At 42.6% G+C, this 12,348-nt stretch overlaps 1 protein-coding gene across 5 annotated transcripts in view; it reads right to left on the reverse strand.

The window, feature by feature from the left end:
• Nucleotides 1-12,348, reverse strand: part of LOC143024833 (zinc finger protein castor homolog 1-like) — a 775,578-nt gene that overhangs the window by 34,450 nt on the left and 728,780 nt on the right. For all 5 annotated transcript variants that reach the window (XM_076184100.1, XM_076184101.1, XM_076184099.1 and 2 more), the window contains one exon: nt 5,543-5,765. In XM_076184100.1, coding sequence (XP_076040215.1) covers nt 5,543-5,765 — 223 coding nt within the window. The remainder of the gene's footprint in view (nt 1-5,542; nt 5,766-12,348) is intronic.

The raw sequence follows: 12,348 nt of genomic DNA on the forward strand, positions 1-12,348 counted from the left end.
CTACTGTTTCTTACTTGCCTGGAGGTCACTTCAATACTGAATAAAATCCACTGACACTAGTTACAACTAATTTTCGGAATTAGTATCACTGTACTAGGCAAATCTTAGAAACAGTGTTCAAATTCCTTAGAAATCCACGCACAACCCAAACGCCCTCCTTCCTCGTTAGCTCTCTGACTGCCAAAATCGATTTATAAGTTTCGTTTCCACTGTAGCCAGGCGATTTTGTTCATCTGAAAGGAAGCACATGCAAAGTAGATGCAGATTCACAACCACAGTCTCTCACGAAACCCCCTTTTCACAGTTCCGAAATTGCAAATAAAATCTCGACTAACGTTACCGCCGACAAACCTTCGCCACACCTTTCAAAAGGGAAAAAGTTAGTGAGAAAAAAAAATCTGGTTGTACTAAAAATGGCCCAGCTCGCCACAGCGCGCAACTCGTCACTTTAAACCGTCTTTGGCACCAGACTTAACTGTCAGTAGTTTCCCCCTCCTCCACCCTTCCCCAGTCTCTTTTGCCCCGTGGGTCAGTAGCCCCTCCAGAAGAGGTCACCCAGTCTCGTCCGGACCCGGAGTCCACCTTGCTCGGGGCCACAAATCACGTAGGCTGCTCGTGCAGGAGGTTGGGGGATGGTGGTGGTCGCCATGTCCCAGTGCCAACCCACGCGTGCGCTTGGCCTTCAGTGCCACTAGGGTTGGCCCCTTCATCATGTTTAGGGGGATGGCGAGTGACACGACAACCACTCCCCCGGGAGCCGTAGGGAGGAGGGGGCGGGTTGTGACATGTGCTGAGGTTTCAGGAAAGGATTGATATGGGCTGGGGGCAGGGGTGGGGTGGGACTGCGGGAGAGGAATTTGGTCAGAGGTGGTGACACGGTGGGAGACGGAACTGGGTGTCTGCGAGGGTCAGAAGCCTTGTCTTCAATAATTTCATTTTTCATTATTTTTTATGTTTCAAAAAGCAGCACAAAAAATGGAGTAGTTAATTCTGGACGTTTAAAGAGAGAAGGGGCAAAATGGGGAGGGAAAAGAGGAATGTGGAGAGAGAGAGAGAGAGAGAGAGAGAGAGAGAGAGAGAGAGAGAGAGAGAGAGAGAGAGAGAGAGAGAGAGAGAGAGAGAGTATGAGTATGAGTATGAGTGAGTAAAGAGAAAAAGAGTGTGTTACGTTCTTTTTCCCTCCATATGCTCCCTTCGCATCCTAACCCTTCTCTGGCCTCCCATTTGTCCTTCTCCTCACCTCATCTCTCTCTTTGCCATAACGTTTTCTTTACCGCCACTACTCGACGATCCCAACAGTTACCAGTCCGAGCTGAATCTCTAAACACATACTATGTCCTCCATAATCCAGTCAAACGGTTGTTTAATATTTAGACTATATAATACCTGGGCAAGTATTTTGTCATATTATTCTAAACTGTCACAAAGTATTACCCTTAGAGATTATCTTTGTTTCCATGAATATATATCTCCATGATAAACATAAGACAGGAAATCAAGCATCTTTGTCATGATGGTATTGCAAGGAAGCGTTTATGACGTCATGTCGTTCATGTAAATAATTCCATGGTTGGACCAAAAAGAGTAAAACGTATTACTAGATGATTTGATATTAAAATGTAAATTGTTCTATCAATATATTTTTTTCTATATTCCGTTTAGCATAATGGTGAAACATAATATTACTTTGAATTTTTTTTACCAAGATAAGACTTTTTTCATATTCCCTTATTCTGTTGTTTATATTTTCGTCTCGCTCATCTCGTAGTGGTTCGTTCGTTTCGGAATGTTTCATTTGATCGTTATCAAAATTCATATTACAAAATATTAATTACAAAATTTCTAAGAATTTTCATAATATTTCAAATTTGCCTCACTTTTCGACAAACAAGAATTCCCATCTTAATGAAATAATAGGTAAACTGGAACGATGTACTTTGGGCTAAATGTACACGTTTCCGTACACATGCACACGTAAACAAACACACACACACAAACAAACAAACACACACTGCTCTTGTCACCTATATGTTAGCGTTTTCGGATAAAGTCTAAGGGTTTCTATTCACGTTCCTCATCCATTTTTCACCATATCCTGGTTCGTGTCAACGTCCCCCCCCCCTCACATCTCTCTCCTCCTTCTTCGTCTTCTTCTATTTCCGCATAGTTGGACACTATTACCGGACGTCTCCCTCCTCCGTGCTGTGGTTCTAGGGCAGTCGAGGTCACAAGAGTGTCTCCTGACCTTTGCCTCAGGTCAGAGACTTTTTGGCGAGGGAAGAGGGGAGTGGGGGTGGGAGGCCGAAGTGTAATGAAGCCTAATTTCTCTCTTCCGTACTATCACTCTCTCTTTCTCTTTCTTTCTTTTATATCTCTCTACATCGTTTTCTCTTTCTTTCTCTTATTTCCTTTTCTAGTTTTCTCTGTTTTATCTTTTTCATATGTAGCGAAAGCAGCGTCGGTACTGCTACTGACGGTGCATTTGTTATAAAATTATAATTGGTAGAACTCCCTTAATCTCTTCGATGCTCTAAAGGATCTCGTGGATTTTTTGTAAGATAAGAACAGGATATATTATTCAATTGAAAGCCCATGGCATTCTGCTAGGAAATGGCACTTGCAAACCAGAGGATAAATGAATTTTTTAAATTCATGAATGCGATATTCTTGATCAATTTTTATCTTAGATTAACCATCTTTTGTTTTCTATATTTGCAACAGGAAGTATTTGATTTCTACGTCGTTTATCACTAATCAAAATATATATTTTTGTTAATCACCATTTTATTTTTCCCCTATGTTTTGTTTCATCTAACATTTCATCGTTAAGTACTGTTCATAGCAGCACCAGTATTCTATGCCAATCAATTAACCACTTCGGGAAAAACGAAGAATTCGTTATTTTTTAATTTAGGTACATAGGAATAAAACTGAACGAAATAAAAACAGATAAGATGTAATAAAATAAGACAATACAAAGTCAAGTACACTGAAATGGAATACGATGAAATAAGACAAAAGACGAAATCCGTTTCGATCGACCCACGCATAGAAAACGAGGAAGTTTATGATGCAGCGTACTTGTCTTCGATGTCGTCGGCTCACTAGCACGTTTCATTAGTGTTCACCAAATATTTTGACTCCTATGATAGTGTCACTTATGAAGCCACACAAATGACTGAATAAACACGTCACTTTCGACCCGAGGCAATAACTAATTTTGTTTTTTCGGAGTGAATATACAAACTGGTAATGGCATTACGTCCTTCACAATTGGAAAGGCAAGTGTCATGTACGATATATGCACCCTCTCTGTGTGTATGTGTGTGTGCGTGCGTGTGTGTGTGTGTGTGTGTGTGGTGTGTGTGTGTACGCGCGCGCATAAGGTTGGTGCCTGCGTTAGTTCATTAAGTCCATCGTTTCAATGTCACTGCAACAAGTGCACGAAGAAAAACGAACGAGCGGGCTAAGAGGTTTTAGCAAAATCATGGCGACGGAGTTCCTGCTGAGAGATTGTAGATAATGTTCGTTAGTTGGAAGGCATTCGCGAACGGTGGAGGCTTGGAAGAGGGGCGATACCAGCCTCTGTGAAGTCGGTTTGTTTATGTCTTGTACGGCTGTGCCGAATGCGCATCTGTGTCTCAACCCTTAACACGAAAGTGACTTTGGATACCTTTCGGTTCTTTTCTTTCAAAATCAGTCTAAATTTAGATTCTAATTATATCACCTATGCAATGAAACATCAGAAGGTACAAGCGAACAATCATACAAACTGCTAATTGAGTTTTTGTGTATCATTCTAGCGCACAACGCAGGCAAGAATGTTTATGTATCGGAGACCGTGATTGGTTGCGGCGGGTTTATACGTCATGTCGTCAGCAAAAGCGAGTGGCGAATGGGGAGATGAAGAAATCAGCATCCAAAGAAATAATTGGACGATGTGTCTACGAGCAGCCAGTAAACGTGCAAATGGTGCACCGAGAGAGAGAGAGAGAGAAAAAAAAAAAAAAGCTGACGAGACAATAACTATTTTCCAACCGTTACAGAATTCAAATCATTGGGGTCGCTGGAAGTTGGCTATCTTGTATTCAACTCTTTGTCTGGGGTAATTTTATATTTATCACTGCCCATATTGTAAATGTTGATATTACAGTTTATAATATGGAAGAAAACATATTTGTCAAGGTTGTAGCATTGCCAGATGTTAGCTCCTTATTTACCTTAATTGAGATAGAAAAAATGCATCCAAGAATTAAGGAACGAAGAATTTTTAATTAAATTTTATGTTGGAAATTTCATTATTTCTCTGAGGTGACAAACATTTGCGGATTAAAAAAACCCTGAGATTATGCTCTGGTAACCCATAGAAGATTTCTTAACATTCAATACCGTATGAAAAACAAATGCCAAACTTAGCTGAGGGGTGGATCCCTTAAGTGTTCTTGAATAATCGAGAAGACATTCACACAAAACTAACCTTCTACTGAATGAAACCGCCTAGCATATGCCAGAATAAAAAATACTGTACTACACAGTACTGACGGTTAGTTCTAGAATAATAACAGAAAAGTGACTATATATCGCAGAGAATTCGGGCCTATTAAAGACAAACAGTATATTTTCGTATGTGTACGTCATTTATTCCTTCTCAGGTAACAGATGAAATACGATAATTATTTTCTGTGATACGATCACTTATAAACAACGCATGTGCTCGCCACACAGCTTCGGGCTAAAAGTGATGTTGTTGTCTATTCTGTTGCTGCTGCCATCACGGCGTCAAACGGAGACAGAAATATCTCGTTGGGTTTACATTGTCAAGTGTATTATTAATTGCTGTTGATGTAAAAGGGATTGGCTGACATCGGGAGAGACAGTCTGGGAATGCAGATCGAAAAAGTTTGAAAGGAACGACAAGAAAAGTGGCGAAGTGGGAGAAGGTAAAGAGGAAAACAGATGAATCGAACAAAGAATAAATTATCATAAGTATACTTTTCTTTATCAGAAATACAGAAGGGGCAGACATGCCTTGAGATATTATTTACGTTTTACTGATTTATGACAGATAAAAAAGAGAAATGAACTTAGTAAGAGAAAGTTAAAAATAAAATGAATTAAAAGATGTGGGCAGGGTCGCATGTCAAGGCAATTCCCGAGAGAACACATCGGATCGGATCGTACTGGATCGTATCGGATTGCATCTAATCGGATCGGATCATATCGGAACCGAGAGATTAACTTTTTTGACATGGTGACGCACTTCACGTATTTAATTTTGGCTAAAGGCCCACACATGCATAAAATAGCTCCCTATCCTTCGCCAGAACAAAATCTTTAATGTCTGCCATTGTGTGGAAGGGCTTTAGATTGGAGGAAGAGATTGGAGATAGCAAGGTGCTCAGAGAAGCCAGTCGGAGATTAGATTTGAAGTGAATTAATATATTCATATCGATTTTTGATAGGAGGGGGAGGAAGGAGTGTAGGTGAGGTGTCTAGGGGGTAAGATGATTTTATTTATTTATTTTTTTTCTCGAGCACGTACCTGTGGTTTAATTCTTTGCACATGAGAGAACCACATTCCAGCGAAGACGAAAAGCGTTTGACGTATCGCGTGTAGTCGATAGGAGCCTTGCTCAGAGGGTCCCGGATGGTGTTCTTCAGGGCCCCGGGGGCACCCACCAGGGTGTCCCTCGGGTTGGCCACCATGGACGGGGGCACTGATCCCATGGGACTTAGGGACAGGCTGGCTAAGCTGGGACTCACGGCTGCAACAGGAAGAAAAGGTAAGGTTAGTCCTTATTTCGATTGTTTATTATTATTATTATTATTATTATTATTATTATTATTATTATTATTATTATTATTATCTGTTGTTGTTGTTTTTATTTTGTTATTTGGAAAGCGGAGTGAGAAATGACCATCTCTAATGCCAGGTCAACAATGGGGAAATCTTTACACAAATGTTAAATAACAGGAATAACAGCATAGCAGTAACAGTAATAATAGTACTCATAATAATTATTATAATATCAATCATAATGATAGTAATGATAAAAATGATGATGATAGTTATACTAATAACAATAATAATAACAAAAATTATAATCATAATAACAATATCAAAATGAAAAAAATGATGGTAATAATAATAATAATGATAATAATAATAATAATAATAATAATAATAATAATAATAATAATAATAATAATAATGATAATAACAATTAATAAAATAATAATAATTCAAAATAAAAATAGAAGTAATAAAAAAGTCCACATTGCCTGAAATTAAACGCCAGCCATTAGCCCTTCTATCGGTATTGGGGTCATCCAGACACATTTCTTCCAGCTGCCGCCAGGCGATTTTATTCATATTTCATTCCCCCAACAGCCAACGAGTTTACTGCATTTGTCAGTAGACGGCAATTTCCAGCTTGGCAAGAGAAACCGTCGCCCCTTATCGACAACCACCCACTTGTAAGTCGTCATTTGACCTAGCCTGGCAGGAAATTCCGGAGATTTTTTCTTTTTTGTCCTTCTTCTTCAAAGTGTTCAGTTCCCTTACCGGATCTCTTCTGGGCCTCACGAGGGTGTCTGTGTCTGTGTGAGTGTGTGTTTGTGCGCGTCTGGGTACGGAGGCGAGTGGGGTGCCCTTCTCTGTTCCCGAAACCACAAAAAGGCAGATAACATGAAAGCTGTTTGGAGCAATAATATTTGTCCTTTGCCGTTCGGTTGGGGGTCATGCGAGCGGACGCGCGCGCGCGTGTGTGTATGTGTGTATACGCATTCGTCGGTTGGTAGTGCTTTAGATCGACATTTCAACGTCACGAAGGCTTGAGGCAGTTGCTTGCACAAGCAAAACCTCAGCTCGACCTTTCCCATCTGTCTTACTGAATGCCTGATCACTCCCGACCCTCTTCCACCCTCCCCTCCACCCTTGCCCTCTCTACATATACATCATTGTACATTACAAATGATTACATTGACTAGGCAAACCGACAGGGGATCTTTTGGTTCATAACGAGGTCGGAGGCAGGAAAGAAATTGATTAATTATTAAACACAGAAGTAAATATATGAAAAAGTCAAAAACCCCGAAAGGGGAAGTACTCAGAACCACACACAAATATGCAGATAAAAGACGTGAATTACTTCGTGAACCTGTAGTTAATCTTGAGCTAAAGGATGTGTTACAACTGGGAAGCTATGGCAGACACACCAAAGAAAGCTAGCCAGCCAGCAAGACCCAACATTTTTCTTTTGATATTGAGGACACCTCTGTTGAAGTATAATTTGATACACGCATGGATGCTTGCACACACACACACACACACACACACACACACACACACACACACACACACACACACACACACACACACACACACACACACACACACACATACACACACACACCAACTTTCCTTTCCTGTTGCCTTCTTTCCCTCGCACCCATTATTATAGCTCCCAATCCACATCCAAGACGGGTGATTAAGCAACGTTTGCGACGTATCAAAAGGAGTCGACGGGGGCCGGGGTGGCGTCGGCGGCTCCTGCTACCACCCCCGACCTCCCTCCCCTCTCCCCCACGACTTCGCCTTGTTAACAAGTATTGTTCGACCCGGCCGCAGCGATGCCATCAGTAGTGGCCACGCCCTCAAGAGGGGCTGGTCCCTGTTAAAGGTCTTTTTAAAACACCGTTGTTTCTGGGAATGTTCAACAGTCGCTTACACTTGAGGCTCGCCGTCCACCACTCGAGTGAGAACTTTGCTAAACGGGGTGTGGGAGGTGGGAAAAGGAGAGAAGAGGGAGAAAGACATGGAGAGAGAATCACACTACGATGGTGCACTGACACCAGTGACAACACCAATACTCTGCCACTTTAATTCTTTGCTTGAGGCAGTTGCTGACCACCCACACCTCCTCTGCCAACCACGGTCCTTTCTTTCCACAATGGTTAGCAGAATCTTCCCATAGCTCATTAAGCGCAGATGGGAAGGAAATCAAGTGAAACTATAACCACGTACACCCCTTTGCTCTTTGTATTCTTAAACCTTCTTATGCAATAAGCTTCCCCAGCTTCGTAGTCTAAAGAACTACTCGATGGTTAAAAACTTGTAACTGATCTTCCTGACATTACCACAAGACGTCGACAACCTGACTGTATGCGCAGTCGACAGATGATGTGCAACGATTGCGTGGTTGGTGGGAGGAAGCATCAATACATTAAGGTTTATGAACCTCTCGCTTGTTCATTCACGACCTCTTGACACCCTATTCTTGCCCAAAAGTAACATCAGCCAACCCCAACCCACCCTCCCTTCGGTCCCCGCGGCTGCCAACCCCCCCAACCCCCACCCACACCACCTCCGGCCGCCACAATCCAAACAATCAGGAACTTGGCAGTACAAACAATCAATGGAACAATTTGGGCACGGCGGCGCGACCTTGCTGAGTAGGGCAAGCAACTCCCCGTTCCCTTCCTTTCCCTTCCTCCCTTGAGTGGAGACACTAGAGTCGAATGGGGAGGTGAGGGTAGAGGAGGAAGCCTACACTTATTGAAAATCAAAAGAAAGAAATTACATATCGGCTTGATACTTGGAGGTTGGTGTCGACAACAGCCAATAAAGAAAGAAACGAAGATGATGAGGAGGACCTCTGTCGACTCAAGTCTTAAAATACCGATGTGGGCGTGTTATCGGCGAGATGTCTCTGCCTGTGCCTACTCACCGTCTCGTCCCCGTATTCAAGTGTTCACGTTCAAAATATATTCATCATATCTATCCCGCCCTGCGCGAGGTAATCTACTTATTTAGATATTTATTTGGTTATATCTTTGTTATTTTCGCTTCAGGATGTATAAGAATTTTAATTGCTAGGTAAATTAGGTTGTTTTACGTAAAACGTTGAATGAACTCGCATGCAACTATTCGAAAACCAGACCAGGAATTTAGGTCAGGTTAGGTTAGGTTCGATTACGTTAATCTTTGATCAACCTTAACATAGGATCGAACGAAACTCAGTGAAAGATCGAACTTCAACATAACTTTGACGAAACGCCTCGGTAAACGAGTAACAGTTTCTTCGTTGGTCCCCGAATTTGTCACGAGTCGAGTCTGCGTCATTCCTTGTCACAGACAGAAAGGAATCTATTGCTCCCCATCCAGGTGCAGCCCAGGGGTCGTGCGTGCTGTTCTCGGGACGTGTCAGGCTTAGAGCTTTTGTTCATAGGTGTAGGTCAGCGTAAGGCCGGTCTCAGGAACTTCTCGGATTTCTTTTATAGCAGGCGCCGGGAGGCGGGGGGGGGGGGTTGATGGCGGAAAAGGAGAACAGGATCTCTCTTCTTTCTCTTCTTTCTCTTACCTTCCTTCCTCCCTCTCCACGCATACTTCCTCTTTCCCTTCCTCCCTTCCTCCCCTCTTCCCTTCCTCATTTTCTTATTCTCTTCCTCCCTTGCCTTTCTCCAAACACACATACTTCCCTCATCCCTTCTTCCCTTTCCTTCCTCCCCCACACACATATCTCCTTCATCCCTTCCCCCCTTTCCCCCCACACTTCCTACTTCCCTCCCTCCCTCCCTCCCCCGCTTCCCTTCGTGCTTGCAAATAGTAGGTTCAAGTGGATTTGCTCATTCAAGCGAACTTATTCTGGATGAGTGGAGGAGCAGACTGAAGCAGAGACACAGACAAGAGACTTGCACGGATGGGCAGATGGATTGACAGACAAACAGACAAGCCAGTCGACAAATATGTTATACCAGACCGTGACTCTTCTTCGGCAGTATTTCTCATCTGTTTTTGGATCTGGAAAATTCCATTGAGGTATTCGCGTAGTAACTGGCGATGCCCTCTACGACGTGCAAACTTATGTTCCAACTTAGCTATAACTATATAGAATAACTAAGTAATACACACACACACACACACACACACACACACACACACACACACACACACACACACACACACACACACACACACACACACACACACATATATATATATATACATATATGTGTGTGTGTGTATTATATATATATATATATATATATATATATATATATATATAAATATATATATATATATATATTATATATCCTATTTATTTACTCGTTCACTCACACACACACACGCTTAACTGGATCTACAACTTTTTTTGTTCAGGTTTAACGACCTACATAGCCCCGCCGATTCCCATAACATCCCAACAACTCGAATAATCATTCACATAACTCTTCCACTCCGAGGAGTCTGGTGGAAGCCAGGCGATTTTAATCGGTCTAAAGCCACGAAGACTGCCACTGTGTATCGGTTTTGCTTCAGAGAACAATAGGCAGTTTCATTCGGCTGAAGGCAGGACCCTCAGCGGCTGAAAGCAGCGTTTCTCAACTTTTTTTTTATCCTTGTGTAACATTCAAAATAAATTGCATGTCTCAAGGAACCCCTGCGCAAAAAAAAAAAAAAAAAAAAAAAAAAAAAAAAAAAAAAAAAAAAAAAAAAAAAAAAAAAAAAAAAAAAAAAAACGCATATACCATATCTTTCTCATTTTATTTTCATCGTAATAATAGCTTAGATAGGATGATGTCTATATTGCATTATTACAATAACCAAGAATATGTCGTGCGTGTTTAATTATATTACGTATATGAAATTAAATAAAAAATCAAAAGTGCATTAGCTTATCTCACTTGTTCTCGCGGAACCCTTAGGGACCTTTTGCGGAACCTTAGGGTTCCGGGGAACCCTGGTTGAGAAACGCTGGCAAGGGTACAGAGACCTCAAGATTCTCCATCTATCTGCACGGCCCCAATTCTCCCAGTAGCCTGCACACTACCTATGACCCCCAAATATCCATTCTATTTACATGTGTATAGGAACTAAACTGTCAATTCTAGAGTTGATCGAACAATGCCTTTGCCACTAAATATCCACAACCGTACTCCTCTATTCATCTCTCTCTTTATCCTTCCATCTCTATTCACGTGTTTATTGTGCTTATCGCTTCCCTTTGTAACCTTTCTTTGGGTTTGTACGTGGTTTTCTTGTATCCACCCATTGCTGTTCGTTGGGGGAACGTTCTGTGAAGCTTTTGTGCCGAGTTCAATTCCAGTTTATTTGTTTATCAACCCGTACTAGGATTACCGGTCGTAACCTTCTTTGCGTTTTCTATACCCATCTTCTTATTCTTCATTAATTTTCTTTTAACTATTTCCTGACGTCCACTCTCCATTTTCTCATTTGTTTTTTCTACTTATTATTATTATTATTTTGTGATTCCGTTTTCTCTATGGTCACTTTTGGATTCATTCCCCGCTCCCCGTTTTCTGAGGTCTGAGTCTTCACCTTCCACCTTCCACCCCTTCCACATTTTTCCACTTTTACCCTTCCACCTTCCCGCCTTTCTCATTGTCCTTCATCCACTCCCTTTTTCTAAGCATTTTACTTTTCGTTCCTTCTCCTAGTCCTTTGGTACCTAAACAACCATCACATCTCATCCTTCCCTTATCCTTCGTCCTTTACCTCTCTTCTTCTACCTCCTCCTCCTCCTCCTCCCTCCTCTGGTGCCTCTGCTTCCCTCCTGCTACCCTCACCCGCCCCTTGCCCTTCCCGCCCGCCCCCCTACGTGAGTTGCAGCTTTCTATAGACTTCAACTTCCTAATTAATTTGAGTCCATTTAGTCCCCACGGTTCATCTAGCTCTCTTGGTCCGGTCCAGGTGGTTCCGAGGGACCGTTCTTCATTAACCGAGGAGTGTTCCCATCTATGTTCACCGTGACCAGCGTCAATATACTGCTACACTACCTAGACCCGACATAGTTCATCACCTATACCACGATTGCCATCGTCAGCAATGTCCCTGAGACTACTTCCACCCTCACTTAGCCTACCTCCTCCACCACTATCTCCACTTCAGCACCGCCACCACCGCCACCACCACCACCACCACCACCACCACCACCACCACCAGGTGCCCCTTTCCACCCCGTATGGGGTCTGGTGCGCGCGGAGCAGCAGGACCTCTAAGCCCCCTCGCCTTCCACAATCGGCGAAACAATTTAGTTATGAAGGAAGGTGCATTAAGATGGCCCTGATAGGAAACCCGTTCTCGAGTGTCGGAGGGCTGAAGAGGAGGAGGAGGTGGAGGAATAGGTGGAGGTGGAAGAGGGGGGGGGGAAGAGGAGGAGGGAGGAAAAGGAGCGTGTTGATGTGATGGTGGTAGTGGCAGTGTTGGATTTAGTGGTAGAGCATAGTGATACTGATGAAAAGGGCGTTACTGGTGGACAGTGCGGCTCTCTCTTTTTTTCTCTCTCTCTCTCTCTCTCTCTCTGTGTGTGTGTGTGTGTGTGCGTG

Source organism: Oratosquilla oratoria, chromosome 4 (genome assembly GCF_046742065.1).
Source record: "Oratosquilla oratoria isolate Oo_2021 chromosome 4, ASM4674206v1, whole genome shotgun sequence".
In the NCBI taxonomy this organism is placed as follows: domain Eukaryota; kingdom Metazoa; phylum Arthropoda; class Malacostraca; order Stomatopoda; family Squillidae; genus Oratosquilla; species Oratosquilla oratoria.